The following is a 21,446-nucleotide window of genomic DNA, read 5'->3' on the forward strand; positions in this document are numbered from 1 at the left end:
CCATTAGACCCCACTCCCCTTCCAGAGCTAAGGCTAGAACCCAGGAGTCCTGGCTCCCAGCCCCACTCCTCCACCATATGACTGTTAATGGATGTTTTGTATTGAGGACTGTTTGCAATGGCACACTGTCACTTTAAGAGGGGTGAGGGGGAGAGAGGGCGGCTTCCTGGTCCTGCTGGCAGTCTTGGGGGCTCTGCAGGGAGACGTGGGACCAGATGCAGCTTGCAAAGAACCAGCCTAGAACAAAGTGGGCTGAGTTGTCTCTCGCTGCCATGGGCAGCTGCCTGGTTTCTCTCCCACGGTTTAGGGAGCAGCCTGCTTTCTCTCTCTCTTATTTCTGTTCTTGTGGCTGATTGTTCTGGATGCCCAGAAACAGAGTCATCTTATGCTGCAACCTTCCAGCAGGAGCATTTCAGGTTTCTCTCTGACTTATCTGTGTGGGTGCCATAAACATACCAGCCACCAAGGGGTCAGAAGTGGGGCTACCTCAGAACTGTGCCAAACGGCTCAGTGGTTCCGCACCCCTGTCGACTGGATCATGCATGTGCAACCTTTCTTCTGATCTCAGTTCAGCCCCTCTGTGATCAATCCTCTGGCCAGAGAATTGGCTGCATCCGAGACCCCAGCGCCGATCTACTGCTTCCCCATCACCATGGAGGCTTCTCTTGCTGTCTGCATCCTCGCTGCTCTCCTGGCTACGGGTGAGTGGGGTCTGTTCCTACAGGGGCTGATTTCCTAACTCCTCGAACTCCTCAGAGCAGCCTGTCAGGTAAAACTGTTAGTGAATGTAACCAAAAAGCAGCCACAGGATAACGGGGGCTGAGCTGGGGATGTCTGAGTGACAACGTCCGAGGAGGAAAGCCCCCGTGGAAAGGAGTGAAACAATTCTGGAAATGGGAGGAAATATTTATTCTTTAAATCACTAGAACTGTGTCCTGACTGGGCACGTTTCAGAGCTGGCCAGAAACCAGGGACATTCCTGAAAGGGGATTTCCCCCACGAGTTTGTCTGAAAGGCAGCAGATCTGAATTTCACTAACGTGAGCTCAAGACAATATTAAAGGCATTTCTGCACGATCCCTAGCAGGGGTCAAAGGACCGTATCTCCATTGGTATCAATGGGTGAGACCCACAATTAAATTCAAGAGAAAGTGAGGGTGCAAGGAAGGGATGAATCTAGACCCTCATGTTCTCTCTCCTTCTCCAGGGACCTGTCTGCAATGTGAGGTTTGCAAAGGATTTGGAAGCAACTGCACGGGCAGCATGCAGACCTGCGCCGCTGGGCAATACTCTTGTGGCATCTTCCTTACTGAAATCATAGCGGGTAGGTGAGATGGGCCCTAACCAACCTGGGTCAGGGAAGGGGCTGGGGAGCCAGGACTCCTGGGTTCTATTCTACGCCTTCCTCTGGGACGGAAGTGAGGTGGCTGGGTTCCAACAGGCAATGACTGGGAGCCAGGACTCCTGGGTTTCTATGCCAGTCGCTGTGGGGCTACCTCCCAATGGGGCTTAGCCTCAGCATTGCAAGCAGCGGGTCTCAAACAAAAGGCCCGGTCAGTCAGAGGGAATTCACGGTGTTTGCAGCTTGGACAGTTCAAACACTGTCCTGGTGACGGTCGGACGTGCCGTCAGTACAGGCAGACACCCGTACCATGTGAAGAAGAGATGCTAGGTGGAATACCACCACCGTGACACGGTTGTGACTAACTGTATGAACTGAAGAGAACAAGTCTGCTCTAAGAAAGTGGCTCAGACAGTTTTGCTAGCAGAGCACTTGTAAATATCGACTGGTCTCTTGGGTATATGGGAGGTAATATCCCCCGGCCCCCCCCCCCCCCCCGCCAACCTCCTCCCTGGCTGGGCTTTGTGCAGAGCCGGATCTGGTGGGCGTGCTCCCAGGGCGTCCCCTGGATCAGGTCCCACAGGTGATATTGGCAGGGGAACATTCAGTTTGTGAATCCCGCCCTGGGCTGGCTAAGGGGTGAGCAGGACACACGGCATCAGGATTTCGGCAGCCCTGCATGTACCACCTCCTGGAAACTTTGGTAACTGATGCTTTCTTAGAGCAGACTTGTTCTCTTCAGTTCATACAGTTCGTCGCAACCGTGTCCCGTTGGTGGTATTCTTCCTGCCACCTCTTCTTCTTTCCACGCTCCGGGTGTCTGGCCTTTACTGACACAGCACGTCAACCTGTCACCAGGACAGCGTCGGAACTGTGCAAATTGCAAACACTGCGGATTTCCTGTGAGTGCCTGGACTTTATGGGCCGGAGATCCTGGGCCCCCAGGCTTAGGCGGCAGCCGAGTGGGGAGCTGGAGGATCTAAGCACTGGATTTAGGTGCTGGAATCACTTTGTCTAGCCTTGCGGGACCTTGGGTAAGTTGCTTCCCCTCCCTGTGCCTCAGTTTCTCTGTGGGTAGAGGAAGGATAATGGCACATGGGCGTCATTGTAAAGAGGGCATCAGTGGGGTGTGAGTGGAAGGGGAATAAATCTGTCTTCTCCTGTTGTGCAGCGGGAATTGAGACCCAGAGAATTCTCAAGGCCTGTGTGCCGTCGAGTCAATGTGAAACCGGTCCCATCTCTGTGAATTTTGGGAATGTAGTGACATCAAGGACGAACATCACCTGCTGCGAGGGAGACGCCTGCAAAACAGTCAATGTTACACGTAAATCTCCCCATATCCGCCTCTCATCCTCGATCCCCCTGCACCTCCCGATGCCTGGAACCTGCCCCATGTTAACTTCCTGAGACTGATTCTCCCGCCCTGAATAACACTGAGACCCTGGGTATGTGGAGGTTAGTGGGTGGAGCTCACCAGGTGTGAACCCGGCTGACCCCACCCAGGGCGGGGTCCAGGGCTCCTTGCTGCAAACCCCTCCCCCGTCCCTGCTAACCCCGGCGTCCCCGGAGCTACAGCTCCCCCTGCAGGGGGCACCCAGGGCTGAGCTGTGCAGCCCCCAGCTGCTCTCCCTGCCCCGACGCCTCCTGGGGCTCGTCCCCCGAGCTGACTGCGTTTGCTCTGTTTCTTCCCAGTGCCCCCGGCTGACACCACACACAACGGCCGGAGCTGCCCGGGCTGCTTCGCTCTGACCACTGAGCAATGCCGTGAAGGGACCATAGATTGTACTGGAGCTGAGACCCAATGTATTGACGCCGTTGGGGCTGTAATGATTGGTAACGTCTCTTCATTTATTGTGGGATTATTTTTCCTTTGCTGTGTTCCCCCCGTCGGGCAGAATCGAGACGCTGGGTGGGGGCCGTTAGGGAAAGGTGTCGGCTGCAGATCAGGACACCTGGGTTCTGTTCCCAGCACTGGCCTCTGGTGAGACCTTGGGCCAGTGTCTTCCCCTCCCTGGGCCTCTGGTTCTCCTCCTATGTGTTGCCTGTCTGTAGTTTAGACTCTTCGTGGCAGGGTCCGGTTTAGTCCTGGGAGACCCGTCATGCCGGGCACTGCACAGACCCACAAGGAAGCTAAGGGACCCGTTCTGTGCTGGGCACTAAAAACTCATAGGGAGATACAGTCTGTGCCCCAAAGAGCCTGCAATCTCTGTAGGCTGAGTGGGGATCATTCTCCCCATTTAAGAGGTGGGGAAACTGAGGCACAGAGCACTGCCGTGACTAGCCCAAGGTCACACAGGAAGGCTGTGGCAGGGCTGGGAACTGACCCTAGTTTGTGCAGTCCCATCATGTTGCCTTAGCTCACTGCAAAACCACCCGTTTTAGAGATCCAACCAGAACTGAGCTGCTGCTTTGTAGGGGAGCCGTGGGGCTAATACAGGCCAGGTGTTGTCGGTGGGCTCTTGACTGGGGCTGCAAGAGACTTGGTCAAGGACACACAGTGAGTCTGAGTCGGAGGGGGGCGGCCATCCAGGGACAAACAGGCTGGGGGGGAGCAGAGAAAATGAGTAGATGGAGGCTCCGGGTGGGGGGAGGGGAGTTTGGATGGGCCCTGAGGAGGGGGAGTCTGTTGTGTCCTGCTCCAGCTTGAGGAATGGAGCTGCTCCCCTGACAATCACCTGCTTTCCCCCACCCCACACAGCTGGCATCCCATTACCGACCGTCATGAAGGGCTGCGCTTCCGAGTCCATGTGCCACCACTTAAATGAGACTTCGTCGGCCTTCGCAAGGATCAATTTGAATCTAACCAGAGAGAAATGCACTGAGGCCTCCGGTGCGGCGGGCGGGGCACCAGGAGCAGCCGGGCTCCTCCCAGCCCTCGCTGGGCTCCTCCTGCTGACGCTTCTCTCCTGATTCCCCACCCAGTGCAACAAGCAACACGGCACTGAAATCCACCCTGCAGCCTGCGTTAGCCACTCTCCCCCGCAGGGGTTCTCGGCTCCCGGACGGACTCACCTCCCTTGATGTTGTTGCACTGCATAAAACGAACCTGAGACCCAACTCTTTGGATTTATTTATTTTAATGGGGAAAAATGTAGTTCTCGTGGGTGGTGCCGTCAAGAAGCCTGTTAAGAACAGAAGAGCGGCCACAGCTAGTCCAGTGTCCTGTCTCCGACAGCGGCACGACCAGAACTTCAGGGGCAGTGCCCAGCACATGGCAATTTAGGAGAGACCCACCCCAACTTCTCCTCCCAGCTTCTGGCGGTCCCAGGTTTGGGGACACCAAGAGCGGGGGGTTGTGTCCCTGACCATCTTGGCTAATTGCCATTGATGGCCCCATCCTCCAGGAACTGATCTAGTTCTTTTCTGGACCCTGCTATGCTTTTGCCCATGCCCACATCCCCTGGCAAGGAGTTCCACAGGTTAATTGTGCACCGTGGGGAAAAGCACAGCCCCTTGTTTGTATGAAACCTGCTGCCTGTTGGCTTCATTGGGTGGGCCCTGGTTCTGGTGCTGTGGCACAGGGGAAATAGCAGTTCTCTGGTCACTTTCCCCACCCCATGGCATGATTTTCTAGCCTTCCATCATATCCCCCCTGAGTCGTCTCTTTGCCAAGCTGAACGGCCCTAATCTTTTTAATCTCACCTCCTGTGGATGCGGTTCCGTGCCCTCAGGTCAGGCTTAGAACGACCCCAGTGGGAAATTAGGCAGCACCATGTCCCGGGCCCCAGGCTGGGGGCTCTGGAACGTCTTGGAATGAAGTTCAGACAGGCCCCTCCTGCAGTGACCCCCCCTTGGGCCAGACTCTCACCGGGGCCAGTCTCTGACCTCGGGGCGTTCAGCCCCCTGTTCACACCGCGAGCTCCCCAGGGAGCCTATCTGAATCGTACCCCTGTGAAAGCCCTACCCGCCCCCCCCAGGGCCCTGCCCCCCAACGTTGCCGTCAGCAGTGACTCAGCCAGCGGGTGACACAAATGGGTTATTAGTCATTGGGAACATGGTGTAGAACAGAGCTTGTTAGCAGAGTAACCAGGGAGGTTCAGCAACGTCCATCTTGGGGGGATCCAGAGCCCTGGGCTCTCCCCACCCCAATTCCCAAACCAGGAGACCACTCAGTGTCCAGCAGCCCACCCTTCATCACACCCAGGTGCCCAGCCTCCCCCTTCCTCTGCTCCCAGCTCCTCCCGCTGGCTCCTGCCGAGGATGGGCCCTGGCCATGTTGCCAGGATACAGTGTCCAGCCATTGTCTGGGCCCAGGCAGCTAGAGGACCTGGCGGTCACACCTGCCCTCTAGGGATCTCTGCACAATCACACACCCCTGTCCAGTATCAGAGAGGTAGCCGTGTTAGTCTGGTTCTGTAAAAGCAGCAAAGAATCCTGTGGCACCTTATAGACTAACAGACGTTTTGCAGCATGAGCTTTCGTGGGTGAATACCCACTTCGTCGTATGCAAGAGTGGAAATTTCCAGGGGCAGGTAAATATAAGCAAGCAAGAAGCAAGCTAGAGATAACGAGGTTAGATCAATCAGGGAGGATGAGGCCCTGTTCTAGCAGTTGAGGTGTGAAAACCAAGGGAGGAGAAACTGGTTCTGTAATTGGCAAGCCATTCACAGTCTTTGTTTAGTCCTGAGCTGATGGTGTCAGATTTGCAAATGAACTGAAGCTCAGCAGTTTCTGAGCAGTCCTCGCCCACAGACAACCTGCCAACCTGAAGCATATTCTCACCAGTAACTGCACCCTGCACCATAGTAACTCTAGCTCAGGAACCAATCCATGCAACAAACCTCAATGCCAACTCTGCCCACATATCTACACCAGCGACACCATCACAGGACCTAACCAGATCAGCCACACCATCACTGGTTCATTCACCTGCTCGTCCACCAATGTAATATATGCCATCATATGCCAGCAATGCCCCTCTGCTATGTACATCGGCCAAACTGGACAGTCTCTAAGGAAAAGGATAAATGGACACAAATCAGACATTAGGAATGGCAATATACAAAACCCTGTAGGAGAACACTTCAACCTCCCTGGCCACACAATAGCAGATCTCAAGGTGGCCATCCTGCAGCAAAAAAACTTTAGGACCAGACTTCTAAGCCCTGGTCTACACTAGGACTTTAATTCGAATTTATCAGCGTTAATTCGAACTAACCGCTCAACCGTCCACACCAGGAAGCCATTTAATTCGAACTAGAGGGCTCTTTAGTTCGAATTTGGTACTCCACCCCGGCAGGTGGAGTAACGCTAAATTCGCACTTGCTAGCTCGAATTAGGCTTGGTGTGGATGCTAATCGAACTTAGCAGCTCCGGGAGCTATCCCACAGTTCACCACTCTGTTGACGCTCTGGACAGCATTCCGAGCTTGGATTCTCTGGCCAGCCACACAGGAAATGACCCGCGAAAATTTGAATTCATTTTCCTGTCTGGGCGGTTTGAATCTGACGTTCTGGTTGCACATCGGGGCGAGCTCCGCAGCACCTGCAACGATGCAGAGCTCTCCAGCAGAGGAGTCCGGGCAATCCCAGAATAGAAAGAGGTCCCCAGCATGGACTGACCGGGAAGTCCAGGATCTGATCGCTGTGTGGGGCGAGGAGTCTGTGCTCTCGGAGCTGCGCTCCAACAAGCGGAACGCGAAGACCTTCGAGAAGGTCTCTAAAGCCATGAAAGACAAAGGATACAGCCGGGATGCGATGCAGTGCCGCGTGAAAGTGAAGGACCTAAGACAAGGGTATCAAAAAGTCAGAGCGGCAAACGGACGCTCCGGAGCCCAGCCCCAGACATGCCGCTTCTACGAGGCACTGCATGCCATTCTAGGTGGGTCTGCCACCAGTGCCCCACCAGTGACGGTGGACTCCGAGGACGGAATAGTGTACCGGGACAGTTCCCCCTCCCTGTTCGCCGATGGGGAAGATGAGGAAGGGTCTGTTGAGGACGGCGCAGGCGACATCGAACCCACTCCCGCTTTCCCTGACAGCCAGGATCTCTTCATCACCCTCACAGAGATCCCCTACCAACCGTCCCCGCCCGTTAACCCGGACTCGGAATCAGGGGAAGGATCAGGCGGTAAGTGCTACAAACAGGGATACATTTATTTTTTTAAGAAACAGGGATATATATAAAAAATAGAAATACTATATAACAATTTTTAAATATGAAACTAGACAAACAGCAGGTCTACACAAACAGCAATGGAGCAATAGTCCTCTGGGGATAGTTCAAAAAAGCTCTCAGAGAGCAGCTGGAAAAGCCTCAGCAAGAGGTTTCTTGGGAGAGGTGCTTTATTGGGTGCTCCGTTGAAGCACACTCTTCCGCGCCAGGCCATCCTCAGGTACAGGGGGACCATCGCCTCTACGAGCATGGCAGCGTAGGGTCCTGGTCTGTGCAGGGCTTCTATTAACATCCGCTCTCTCTGTGTGCGCCTGACACGCCTCAGGGTGATGTCGTTGTGGAAGTGCTGCATCTAATTAGTGGAATTAGTGTACTGTTACTATTGTGCATGGTAGACTTTTACTTTGCATAAGAATGACCCTCGCTTAACAGAGTTTTACTTTGCATAAGAATGACCCTCGCTTAACAGCCACGTGTTGCAGGCCACAGAGGAAACGCATACAGGGGTCTTTCCCGTTCACTGGCGGGAGGTGCCGCATAACGCTCATCTTTTCTGCTTTGCACATTGCCTCCAGCAGGAGACCACAGCTAAGCAGTAACTGATAAGCACTCTGTACTGTAAGGCTTACCAGGACTTTGTGCAAGAGGGATGCAGCTGTCTCTCCTCGCTTGTGCGCTATCCAGTGCAATCGCGCCGCCAATGAGAGCGTATTCCGAAATCTCGGACTAGTTCCGAGATCTCCTGAGACTTGGTTCCCTGTTTGGTCTTCTTAACTGAAACTGACTAGACTGTGTTTACTGTTGGCAAACATGTATTTGTTCAAGGAAATCACCTACTTTTTCGCATCACACAGCTTCGGGTCCTTCCCGGACTGCCCCGCCATCCCCCTCGCAGAGGCTGGCTCAGATTAGACGCCGAAAGAAAAAGACAAGGGACGACATGTTCCAGGAACTGATGGCCAGCTCCAGAGCGGAGGCGGCAGAGCAGAGACAGTAGAGGGAGAGCCTGTGTCAGCAGCATCGCACACACATGGAACGGGAGGATAGGTGGCGGCAGGAAGACCAGCAGGCGACTCAAACGCTGCTTGGTCTAATGAGGGAGCAAACGGACACGCTCCGGCGCCTTGTAGATGTTCTGCAAGACCGCAGTCAGGAGGAGAGAGCCCCCCTGCAGTGCATCTGCAACCGCCCTCCAACGCCAAGAAGTCCTGTCCCCCCCACCCAAAGTGACAAGACGGAGGGGCGGTAGGGGCCGTGAGAACTGTCCCTGCACCGCAGCACACCGATAATGTTCGAGACAACTGTCGCGCTGTAAATTTGTACAAGCTCTTTCCTTAAAGCATCAACCAGTCCCAACTCCAAGTTTAAACCCCCCACTGTGTACTACATTATTAAAAGCGGTTTTGTGTTACTGACTGTTTCCGTCATGTTTCTGGTGTCAGAAGACTTTCTGTTGTTCTGTAGGGGGGGGGGGGGGTTGTAATTTCACTGCATAGCCCACAGTGCCATGCTACAGACTTGGCTGCAGGGACAACTGCAGGGCACACACAGACTGCAGTCACTAGGCACCAGGGACAGTCTGTGTGGTGTATGCTGCCCCGGGTCTTTCCTTGATGTGTATGCTTGTGCAGGGTCCTGGTGCCTGACATCCCAGAATGTAAAGGCAGGCTTCCCTTCACATGCACTTGGACCGTAGTCACGATCCTCCCCGGTGCCCTGAGCCCCAAAAAGAGACCTCATCCAGGGGCAGATACTCACCCTTCCCCCACACCCCTCACCCCTTCCAACGCCCAAACCCACAGCCGTCATGTTAACCCCTATCCAAAGACGGCACCCCTCGCCCCTTCCTGCAAACCCACCCATCAGTGCACACCTTAACCAGCACAGAGTGCTTCCATGTTTCAACGAAGAAAGAGAAATGCAAAGTCAACGAAAGATTTATTATTAATTACTAAAACATGTCCTTAGTTTTAAAACGTCCTTCGGAACTGGGGGAAACTTGGTTTATGATCAGGCTCTCTTAAAATCAAGTGGACAGTCACAGGTTACCCTGCTCTGCGAGGAAACTCGCTTTCAAAGCCTCCCTGATGCATATCGCTTCCCGCTGGGATATTCTCTCAGCACGGGTGTCTGGCTAATCGTAAACAGCAGCCAGGCGATTTGCCTCAACCTCCCAAGCGGCCAAAAAGGTCTCGCCCTTGCTCTCACAGAGATTGTGGAGCACACAGCAAGCAGCAATCACTACGGGGATATTCTTTTCGCTGATGTCCGAGCGAGTCAGTAAGGTCCGCCATCTCCCCTTGAGACGTCCGAAAGCACACTCCACCACCATTCTGCACTTGCTCAGCCGGTAGTTGAAGAGTTCCTTGTCTCTGTCCAAGGCGCCTGTATAGGGCTTCATGAGCCAGGGCATTAGCGGGTAGGCCGGGTCCCCGAGGATCACTGTAGGCATCTGCACATCCCCAACCGTTATTTTGTGGTCCGGGAAGAAAGTGCCTGCCTGGAGGCGTCTAAACAGACCAGAGTTCCTGAACACACGCGCGTCATGAACCTTGCCCGCCCACCCGACGTTGATGTTGGTAAAACGTCCCCTATGGTCCACCACAGCTTGCAGCACCATTGAAAAGTAGCCCTTTCGGTTAATGTACTCGCTGGCCTGGTGGGCTGGTGCCAGGATAGGGATGTGAGTCCCATCTATAGCCCCACCGCAGTTTGGGAATCCCATCGCGGCGAAGCCATCTATGATGACCTGGACATTTCCGAGAGTCACTACCTTTGAGAACAGTTGCTCAACGATTGCGTGGGCTACTTGAATGACAGCAACCCCCACAGTAGATTTGCCCACGCCAAAGTGGTTCGCTACTGACCGGTAGCTGTCTGGCGTGGCAAGTTTCCAGAGGGCTATGGCCACTCGCTTCTGCACACTCAGGGCTGCTCGCATCCTTGTGTCCTGGCGCTTCAGGGCAGGGGACAGCAAGTCACACAGTTCAAGGAAAGTGCCCTTACGCATCCTGAAGTTTCGCAGCCACTCTGTGTCATCCCAGACCTGCAACACTATGCGGTCCCACCAGTCTGTGCTTGTTTCCCGGGCCCAGAATCGCCGTTCCACACCATGAACTTGACCCATTGCCACCATGATCTCCACTGCCCGGCGTACCCTGCTTTCTGAGAGGTCTGCGCCACTCTCCTCACCGTGCTGCCGGAGCCTCCTCGCCCGGTTTCTCAGCATCTGACTGTGGAAGAGGTGGACGATAACGTGCGAGGAGTTGACAACGGCCATAAGTGCAGCGATGATCGCAGCGGGCTCCATGCTCGCAGTGCTGTGGCGTCCGCGCTGTAACCGACCAGACAAGGGCGCGAACAGATTTCCCGCCGGCGCTTTCAAGGAAGACAGGGAGGGCGGGATTGACGGTTCAATGACGACACATTTTTTCCCCCAGCATGCATTGGGGGGAAATCCCACAATTCCAATGGGCAGCGGGGAGTGCGGGAACTGTGGGATAGCTTCCCACAGTGCACCGCTTCCAAAGTCGAAGCTGGCCCCGTGAATGTGGACTCAGAAGTTCGAATTTGTGTATTTAGTATGGATACACAAATTCGACTTCATAAGGTCGAATCCACAAATTCGACTTAAGTAGATTCGAAATAGTCCTGTAGTGTAGACAAGCCCTAAGAGAAACTGCTGAGCTTCAGTTCATTTGCAAATTTGACACCATCAGTTTAGGATTAAACAAAGACTGTGAATGGCTTGCCAATTACAGAACCAGTTTCTCCTCCCTTGGTTTTCACACCTCAACTGCTAGAACAGGGCCTCATCCTCCCTGATTGATCTAACCTCGTTATCTCTAGCTTGCTTCTGGCTTGCTTATATTTACCTGCCCCTGGAAATTTCCATTCTTGCATCCCACGAAGTGGGCATTCACCCACGAAAGCTCATGCTGCAAAACGTCTGTTAGTCTATAAGGTGCCACAGGATTCTTTGCTGCTTCTACACCCCTGTCCCACCACCTAGATACTGGTGCAACGCACAGGGTAAACTGAGGCACACACCGGCTTCAGACATAACATTAAGAAAATTCCCACCTTGGCACGCACAGGCTGGGAGCTACAGGGGAGAACGTCAGTTCAGCCTCCAGCGGGGGTGCAAACTCTTTGGGACCTGTCGAAGGAGCCATGGTACGAAACCGACGTGCTGGAGCCAGGGACCCAGCTGTGGGGCTGTCCTGTGGGATTCTGGGGCCGGGCAATAAGAAGGGGACGTTCCCAGAGAGCCTGTATCACGGTGAGACGCATGGGACACTCTGGGTTGCTGCGACACGTCCGTTTCGCCTTAGCCCCACTCCCTGAGCCCCCCTGCTCCATTTCAATCTGCCTTGCGGCAGGTCCGCAGTTCATCACAGCCTTTTGTGCAGGGCCGGCCTTACCCACGCGCAAACTACGCAGCTGCGCAGGGCACCAGGAAATTGCCCCAGCGGCCAGCCCGATCCCCCAGCTGAGCCACCCAGGAAAGCTGCCCCCTTCCCTGCTTCGCCTCGTCCCCATGGCCCCCACCCCCCACTCCACCCCATCCCCAAAGCCCTGCCCCTGCTCTGCCCCAGCCCTGCCCCCACCCCACCCCTTCCCCTGAGCTATGCGTCCCCGTGAGTGCTGGGGGGCGGTTCCCCCCTGCCCTCAAGTCCCAAGGCTGGGAGCCAGGGGAGCAGAGCAGAGCAGGCTGGGGCCAGGTCGCTCCACTTCCCGCTGCCCCGTGAGTGGGGGTCGGGGCCGCCCTGCAATCACCGGGCAGCAGGATGTGGAGCAACCTAGCCCCACCCCCCTCCGCTGGGAGGCGGTTTCCCCCCGGCCCCCAAGCCTGCTCCTGTCCCCCTGCGGAGGCCTGGGGCCGGGGCCAGCCCCCTCCTCCTACAGGGGGCTTGCATAGGGCACCAAAATGCCTAGGGAGGGCCCTGCTTTTGTGTGCTGTCCATCCATCTCGGCTTGGCTCTTCCAACCTGCCTCTGAGCCTCCACCGTGAAGTTTAACACCCTGGTTCTTTGAGAGTCTTTGGATTTCCCCCAACCAAACCGGCTCAGCCTGGCCTCCCTCCGCTGTTCATTGGTGCCCCCTTCCCGCTTCCCGCATTCGTGCCAAACACGGCCCTTCCTTGGCACTACGAGCCGCCAGCATAACGTTCTGCTTTCCAGCCTGGTCAGGATCTGCTCCCGTCTCGTCCTCAGGCCCCAGCGTCCGGAGCCGTAGAAAAAGGCCGGCTAATTACCAGCATCTTTAATTTTTACTTTCAGTTTGCTGGGCATTGGCCTAGCACAGACCTGCACATCTGTCGGATCCAGTGTGCATCTTCAGCCCCCCAAGTGGTTGCACTGTGGCAGAGGTTTCTGAGTCTGGGGCTTGCACGGCTGCTCCCGCACGAGACCCTCTCGCTCAGGGCCGGGCTTATGGACACAGCGGTTGCAGGTTCGATTCCACCCAGTAATGACACGCCCAGGAGGGCTGCTCCGTCCAAAGAGACAGCAGCACCGGTCGGATAAAGCACCTGCCACTCAACCTCTGCGGAGGGGGAGAGAGTTCAAATATTTGATTATTATTGTTGGGCCTAGAACCCCCGCAGGGCTAGGTGTGATACATTGTGATTGCTATTTATTAGGTGTATTACGGTAGCCCCCAGGCACCCCAGTCAAGGCCCATGACGCCACTGCGCTAGACGCTGTACATCATTAATGCCATTTATCAGGTGTCTCCAGCCTATCACAGTGACCTTTGACCCAGTCACCTCATCCTCCTCAGGGCCCTCCCTGTCCAGAATAGCTCACGGGAACCCGGGATCTCTCCCGACCAGGAGATAAAAAAGCGCATGACCCGTCCACGAATGGGTGTGGCCGTTGTCGGCCAAGCCCAGCTCAGGGAGATGTTCCTGCCAGGCCCACAGCTCTTCAGGTGGGAGTGTCCGGAGCAGGCCATGCGGGGTCTGGTGAAACCTCTCGCACTGAGCATTTCCTGGCAGGTGACAGGGTGTCGTTTGGCTTTTGGCTATGCCGGACGGTTTGCACAGTTCAGGTATTGCCTCTGACTGAAAATTCCTCCCACACAATGGCGTCAGCCTGCAAAAAGCTGAATCGTTCCTACACGTGACTGGCCCAGGTGGCTACAGACACCACCTTGTTACTGTGATTTTGCACAGGAGAACAAAGGGGTTTCCACCCACAAGAGAGAGAATATAAAAGACCTGGACGCCTCTCCAATTTTGTCTTAGCTGGCTCAGAAGAGAGCCTCTCCGCCCTAAAGAGATGCCTGAAAGAAACCGAACAAAAGAAAGTAACTACGGGGGGTGTGAGTGGTTGCTGGACCCAGACTAGGAAGGAATCTAGTCTGTGAAAGAAGCTTATTGGAACATCTCAGAGGGTGAGATTTACCAGCATTTAGTTTCCTACTGTATTAGGCTTAGACTTGTGTGGTTTTGTTTTATTTTGCTTGGCAATTTAATTTTGTTCTATCTACTATTACTTGGAACCACTTAAATGATCCAGTTACTATCCAAAGCACCTTGTTTATATAGTGATCTTCCTTCACTGGGACCAATGAGTTTCGCATCGTCAAGCTGTGATCAATTGTTGTCTGATGAGGGCTTGTTTTCTTAAATTGTCCTTCTCATCCTTTATTGTGTTCTCTCATCAGTCTTTCAGGGAGGTACCCAAGGCTGGTTGTGATCACAGCTCTCTTGTGCCCATTGAGAGGTGCCTGCCCCAGCTTTTAGAGTCATCAATCTGCCCTCCTCTGACATCTCAATCGGGGCAGGTTGCAATCTCCTTGCGCCTTTACGTCTGTCCTCGATTCCTCCCTAGAGAGCTGGTCCGGTGATGCCCTTCACACTTATCTTCTAACACACACATTCCTCATTCCCATGCAAAACAGGATTGATTTACACGGAGCATTTGAACAGGAACATCAAATTGCAATGCAGGAGAAAACAATCCGGGCATCCTTTTACTTATTTCAAAAGGCTAATTTTAAACCTACAACAAAGACGTGACCCTAAAGGTCTGTTACTGCCTTGAAATCAGCTCCAGACACAAAATTCTGGCTGATGCATCGTTGCCAATGGCCCACTAGGCCGTTCCTTCCTGCTTTCAGAGAGGGTGGCTGGCAGAATATGGTCAAATCATACATCAATACATTTAATGCATGCTATGTTATTATTCTTTATCCTTCATTCTAAATTATACAAATTACAAACATAAAAACCTGCTACCACAACTCGACTATGACCCACTTTCCAGACTGTAGAACCCAGGCGTCCAGACTCCCACCCCCACTTCTCTCACCACTGCATCCTGCTTCTCCCAAGGACAGGAGTAGGATGGAAGGGTCCTGCCCTTAATCGACATGGCACCAGGAACAGAACCCAGGAGTCCGGCCTCCCTGTCCCTTGTGTGACCCACTACCCCCCATTGCCTTCCGAGGGGACTTGGGATCCCTCATTCCTCTAATCCGATTTCCCGGCAGGAAGGAAGGAGGATTTGTCAGTGTGCACAGATGCCTAAGGGGTGGGCAGGGCTGGTGAGAGGAATAGAAACTTATAGACTCTCCCAGGCGAAGTGAGCAGACCCATGTAAGTTCCTGTATTACATCACAGAAGGTACCTGAGCCCTTCTATAAAAAGAGACAGAGCCAGCCCCGGTGTGACAGGGCGGAACGAGAGACAGGTGCAGCTTTTCCGCTCTGAGGAGTCAGCCACCCGCTTCACGCCAGGCAAACTTTAAGGAGCGTTTGGTAAGTGATACCCCTCTGGTCTATTGGTGCTCTAACCATGAGACCCCCTTCCCCGAGCTGGGGAGAGAACCCAGGAGTCCTGGCTCCCAGGCCCCCTGCTCTAACCACCACTCCCCTCCCAGAGCTGGGGATAGAACCCAGGAGTCCTGGCTTGCACCCTGCCCCCTCTCTGACCCCCACTCCCCTCCCAGAGCTGGGGAGAGAACCCAGGAGTCCTGGCTTGCACCCTGCCCCCTCTCTGACCCCCACTCCCCTCTCAGAGCTGGGATAGAACCCAGCCCCACTCCTCCACCCTGTGAATGCTGATGAAGGCAAGAGCCAGCACGCGAATGGGACAGCTGGTGGGTGAAGTGGGGTCGTATAAAAAAGGCAAAGATCGTTGCGCTCCAGTTCTCTTCCCAGCGAGTGTAAACAGCTGCCTGAGACTGAGGGGCAGTGGGGTGAGAGAACCGCCCGCTGCCGCACCGGAGAGGTGACTCCCTGACTCCCGTGTAGACACTAGGACTGCTTCAGCCAGGCCCAGGAAATCAGCTCTGCCCCCCCCCTTACCAGGAAGCATGGGGCAGAACAGAGACTGAGGGTGGCTGAGCTCCCAACCACAGGTGGGGAAACTGAGGCAGCTGCAGAGCCCTGGCAACGCTGCGACACCCGCCAAAGGTGGGGAGTGTCCAAGCGCAGTGTACGGGGTGGGGGAGGGGGAGGGCAGAGGTAGCTGCCGTCAGGAGGGAGTGGGAATTTCTTACCCCAGCCTGTGGCTGCCTGATGGTCTGTGGCAACACGAATGACGTCAAGCGGGTGTGGAAGGTGCCACTGCTGTGTGATGTGGGGCGGGGTCAGTGCAATTCCTCCTCCCCCTGGGGCATCTGGGGGGATGGTGCAGGGCCACAGACCCTGATCTCTGGGGAGTGGGCCACAGAAGGAATTTGGCTCTGCACAAGGGCTAAGGGGTTGCCCTGGCCTCGGACCTGGGATCCCTACGCTGTGCGTGGCTGAGAGCCGCTTTGCAGGGGGGCTGGACGTCGTGTCTCAAGGACGGATCGCAATGGCAAGCTATCGCTTTAAAAGTGGGGGTGGGGGAGTCTGTGGGGTTTCCTGGGTCTCCTGGCAGTCTAGGGAGCTCTGCAGGGAAGTGTGGGACCAGAGGAAGTTTGTAATGAAACAGCCTAGAACAAGGTGGCCTGAGTTATAGCTTGTTGCCATAGTGAGCAGCCTGTTTTGTCTCCCTCTTGTTTGTGGTTCTTGTGTGTGATCATTCTGGATCCCCAGAAACAGTCACCTTAAACCACAACCTTCCAGCAGGAGCATTTCTGGTTTGTCTCTGACTTCTCTGGGTGGATGACACGAGCACACCAGCCACGAAGGGGTCAGGGTTTTGGCTACCTCAGAATTGAAGATATCCCCACCCTGTCAACCAGCTCATGCATGTCCAATCTCTCTTCTGATCTCAGTTCAGCCCATCTGTGATAAATCCCCCAGCTGGAGATTTGGCTGCATCACAGACCCCAGCGCCGATCTACTGCTTCCCCTTCGCCATGGAGGCTTCTCCTGCCGTCTGCATCCTCGCTGCTCTCCTGGCTACGGGTGAGAGGGGTCTGTTCCTACAGGGGCTGATTTCCTAACTTCTCCAACATACCAACAGCTCAGAGCCACCTGCTGGGTGAAACTGTTGATGGACATAACCAAAAAGCAGCCACAGAATAACGGGGGCTCAGTTGGGGGGGTCTGAGTGACAACGTCCGAGGAGGAGAGGGTTGAAAGTCACAAAGTCCCCATGGAAAGGAGTGAAAAAATTCTGGAAATGGGAGGAAATATTTACAGTTTAAATCACTAGAACGGAGTCGCGACCGGGCAGGTTTCAGAGCTGGCCAGAGGCCAAGGGCATTTCGAACGGGGATTGTCCGTGGTGTGACAGGCAGCGGAGCTGAATTTCAGCAGCAGGAGCTCAGGGCAACATGAAGGGCCGGTGAATGTGATCCCCAGCCGGTGTCAGGGGGGCGCAGCTGCACTGGAGTCAGTGGGGCCGGGCCCAGCCGGTGTCAGGGGGGCGCAGCTGCACTGGAGTCAGTGGGGCAGGGCCCAGCCGGTGTCAGGGGGGCGCAGCTGCACTGGAGTCAGTGGGGCCGGGCCCAGCCGGTGTCAGGGGGGCGCAGCTGCACTGGAGTCAGTGGGGCCAGGCCCAGCCGGTGTCAGGGGGGCGCAGCTGCCCTGGAGTCGATGGCAGGTGGGACTCGGCCCTTGCTGCACCGCACTGGAGAGCGACACCAGCTCACAGCCGCTGGGGATCAATTTGGGGTTTGGGAGGTGGGAAAACCCCCTGGGGAACTAAAACCTGCAGCAAAATCCAGGGAGACGCAGCCACAGATCAGTGTGAAATGTCTGTAGCCAGCTGGGACCATCGACAACGCTGATGAGGGACCCCAGGGCCCTGTACCCGGTGCTTCCCCGCCGAGCCCAGGGGACGGCGAGGGAGGGACAAATCCAGGTGGCTCCTGTTCTCTCTCTGGCTCCAGGGGCCTGTCTGCGGTGTGAGGTTTGCTTCGGCCTAGGAACCAGCTGCACGGGCGACCTAGAGACCTGCGCGGCCGGGGAAGACTCCTGTGGCGTCGCTCTGACAGAATCCACACTGGGTAGGTGAGATCGGGGTTAATTTGTCATGGGAGAGGTGCTGGGGCTGAAGCATTTTTTTTCACTTTCATAACTGACGCAGCGAGCCCAGAGGTGCCGCCGGGGCTCAGAACCGCGCGAGATGGACCCTGAGCAACGTGGGTCAGGGAACAGGCTGGGGAGTCAGGACGCCTGGGTCCTCTCCTAGTCACAGCTCCGGGAAGGGAGTGGGGTGGGTGGGTCTGAGCAGCGGATAAGGAGCCAGGACGCCTGGGTTTTATGCCAGACCCTGGGGACCAGCTCAATTGCAATGCCGAGCTCCCAGGCAACTAACCAGCCCAGATCTCCCCCCTCCTACGGTCATGCCTGGCCCCCTGGCCTCTGGGTGGGTCTCTCTGTCTCCCCGTTGAAGCCGCCCCACATTGTTTGAAATAGTTAAACATTCCCTGGAACTTGATTCCCCCACGTCCGCACGGCGCATCCTCCCCACTGGGCTCCTGGGGTCCCAGGGGGCCACTCCCCGCTCACAACTCCTCCCCCCGGCTGGGCTTTGTGCGGGGCCAGATCCGGTGGGCGTGCTCCGGGGGCGGCCCCTGGATCTGGCCCTGCAGGTGAGATCGGCAGGGGAACGCCTAGTCTGGGAAGCCCACCATGGCTAAGGGGTGAGCTGGACGCACAGTGTCGGGATTTCGGTGGCCCTGCACGTACCCCCTGTTGGAAACTTTGGCAACGAAAGGACTTTATGGGCAGGAGGTTTGGGGCCCCAGGGTTACGCGGCAGCTGAGCGGGGAGCTGGGGCAGGGACAATTGGTGCCTGCTGATAGTGGAGGGGGGCACAATTTAAATGTTCACCCCCACTATAGCTTGAGCCATGGGCCCTCCAAACACCCCCCCTTACCCTCTGCAGCTCCCCCCCCCCAGCTGTTTGCTGCTGCTCCTCCCCCGGCAGCAGCTTCCGACTCAGTGGCTCCAGCAGCTGCTGTGCAGGGAGTGGAGCGAGCGGGGCCAGAAAACCAGGCCTACCGCCCCCATCCCTGTCCCGTGTGTCGCCTCTGGACTGGTGGTTATAAATGCTGGATTTAGTTGCTGAAATCACCCTGTGGGACTGCGGCTGACTCACTTTCCCCTCTTCATGCCTCAGTTTCCCCCGGGTAGAGGAAGGCTAGTGGCACAGGGCCGTCGCGGTGAAGAGGGTGTCAATGGGGTGGGAGTGGAAGGGGCATAAATCTCCGTTTTCTCCTCCTGTGCAGCGGGAATTAAGACCCAGAGCATTCTCAAGGGCTGCATGCCGTCGAGTCAATGCAAAGCCGGCCCCGTCTCTGTGAATTTTGGGCAGGGAATGAGAACACAGACAAGCTTTGCCTGCTGCGTGGGAGACGCCTGCAGAACAACCATAGTTACAGGTAAATCTCCCCATCTCCGCCTCGCCTCCCCCATCCCCGGCACCTCCTGCCCCACGTTAACATTCTGAGCCTGGTCCTCCTGCCCTGCAGGGGGCGCCCCTTGGACTAACACTCAGCCCCTGGGTGGGTGGAGCTTAGTGGGTGGAGCTCACCAGGTGTGAACCCAGCTCTGACCCCACCCGGGGCGAGGTCCAGGGGTCCCTGCTGCCCCCGGCGTCCCCGGAGCTACAGCTTCCCCTGCAGGGGGCACCCAGGGCTGAGCTGTGCAGCCCCCGGCTGCTCTCCCTGCCCCGACGCCTCCTGGGGCTCGTCCCCCGAGCTGACTGTGTTTGCTCCGCTTCTTCCCAGTGCCCCCGGCTGACACCACACCCAACGGCCGGAGCTGCCCGGGCTGCGTCGCTGTGTTTGCTGATCAGTGCAGCGAGAAGACCATACAGTGCACGGGCGACGAGACCCGATGTGTCGACATCGTCGAGACCCTAACAACTGGTAACCTCCGTTCATTTCTCCTGGGCTTATTTTTCCTTTGTTGTTTTATCCCCCGTCGGGCAGAAGCGAGACGCTGGGTGGGGGCCGTTAGGGAAAGGTATCGGCTGTAGATCAGGACACCTGGGTCCTTATCCCAGCACTGGGCCAGTGTCTTTCCCTCCCTTTGTGTCTGGTTCTCCTCCCATCCATTACCTGTGTGTAGTTTAGTCTCTAAGCTCTTCATGGTAGGACTGACTCAGTCTTGAGAGCCCCTGTCGTGCCAGGTGCTTCACAGATCCCCCACCCAGATCGGGGGCCCCTTTTCTGCCAGATGCTGAAGGACTCCCAGCAGGATACGGTTCCTGCCCCCCAAAGAGGCTGCAATCAGAACAGGCAAAATAAGGATCGTTCTCCACCTTTTAAAGATGGGGAAACTGAGGAACAGAGCGGTGCCGTGACTTGCCCAAGTTCACACAGGAAGGTTGTGTCAGGGCTGGGAATTAAAACTAGTTTTGCAGAGTCCTATCATGATGCCGTCAATCACTATGAAGCCACCCTGCCTAGAGATCCCACCGCTCCCACCAGCACTGAGCTGCTGCTTTGCTAGATGAGTGATGTAGCTAATTCTGGCCAGATCCAATACGGGTTTCATTGGTGGGCTCTAGATCAGGGCTCCAGGTGACTTGTTCAAGGACACACAGCGAGTCCGCATCAGAGCGGAGGAGAAGGGAGAGGCCATCCAGGGTCAGACAGGCTGGGGGAGGTGGGGGGCAGATGGCGAGATAGAGGCTGTGGGGGAGTCTGAAGGGGCCCTGAGGATTGGGGGGACCATTGTCTCCTAGTCCAGCTCAAGGAGTGGAGCTGCTCCCCTGACAACTGCCTGTCCCTTCCCCCCCGCAGGTGGAAATCCAGTGCAGATGGTCATGAAGGGCTGCGCTTCTGAGTCCGTCTGCGCCCAGATAAAATTGGGTTCGTCGACCTTCGCAGGGCTCAGTGCTGATCTAACCACGGCCAAATGCACAGTGGCCTCCGGCGCGGTGGAGGTGGCACCAGGGCCAGGCGGGTTCCTGCTGCTGAAGCTTCGCTCCTGATTCCCCACTGGGTGCAATGGCCACAGCGCACTGAAAAACACCCCTGCAGCCTGCGTTAGCCGCAGTCCCACCCAAGGGTTCTTGGTTCCCCGGATGGAGTCAAGCCCCTTGATATTGCTGCACTGAATGAAACAAACTGTAGAGCAAAGTCTTTGGAATTTATTTCTTTCTTTCAATGGAGAAAAATTTAATTCTCGTCATTGGTGCCGACAAGAAGCCAGTTAAGAACAGAAGCATGGCCACACCGGGTCAGGTGAATGTTGCAGCTAGTCCGGCATCCCGTGTCTGACAGTGGCCACCATCAAAGCACATGGCAATTTGGGACAGAGCCACCCCTGACTTCCCCTCCCGGCTTCTGGCAGTCAGAGGATTACAGGCACTCTGAGCACGGGGTTATGTCCCTAACCATCTTGGCTAATAGCCATTGATGGACCTCACCTCCAGGAACTCATCTAATTCTCTTTTCAACCCACTTATACTTTTGTCCATCACCACATCCCCTGGCAAGGAGTTCCACAGGTTAATTGTGCGTTGTGGGGAAAAGTGTGACCACTTGTTCATATTAAAACTTCTGCCTGTTTATTTCATTGGGTGACCCCTGGTTTTGGTGCTGTGGCACAGGGGAAATAGCAGTTCTCTGGTCACTTTCTCCACCCCA

At 55.7% G+C, this 21,446-nt stretch overlaps 1 protein-coding gene across 1 annotated transcript; it reads left to right on the top strand.

Moving 5' to 3' along the window:
• The first annotated feature begins 16,643 nt into the window (after nucleotides 1-16,643).
• On the top strand, nucleotides 16,644-20,788 carry LOC123351918 (phospholipase A2 inhibitor and Ly6/PLAUR domain-containing protein-like). Its single transcript, XM_044991609.1, has 5 exons — nucleotides 16,644-16,803; nucleotides 17,733-17,849; nucleotides 19,077-19,229; nucleotides 19,578-19,718; nucleotides 20,598-20,788. Exons 1-5 carry the CDS (start codon nucleotides 16,755-16,757, stop codon nucleotides 20,786-20,788), a joined length of 651 nt encoding a protein of 216 aa, XP_044847544.1. The 5' UTR covers nucleotides 16,644-16,754.
• The last annotated feature ends 658 nt before the right edge of the window (nucleotides 20,789-21,446 follow it).

Source organism: Mauremys mutica, chromosome 17 (assembly GCF_020497125.1).
Source record: "Mauremys mutica isolate MM-2020 ecotype Southern chromosome 17, ASM2049712v1, whole genome shotgun sequence".
Lineage (NCBI taxonomy): Eukaryota > Metazoa > Chordata > Testudines > Geoemydidae > Mauremys > Mauremys mutica.

Bases quoted from the DNA above. Each gene is read 5' to 3' on its own strand.
- LOC123351918 (XM_044991609.1), top strand. From the start codon at position 16,755: ATGGAGGCTTCTCCTGCCGTCTGCATCCTCGCTGCTCTCCTGGCTACG. The intron at 17,850-19,076 runs GTAGGTGAGATC...CCTCCTGTGCAG, and splicing joins TCTGACAGAATCCACACTGG to CGGGAATTAAGACCCAGAGC. The intron at 19,230-19,577 runs GTAAATCTCCCC...GCTTCTTCCCAG, and splicing joins CAGAACAACCATAGTTACAG to TGCCCCCGGCTGACACCACA.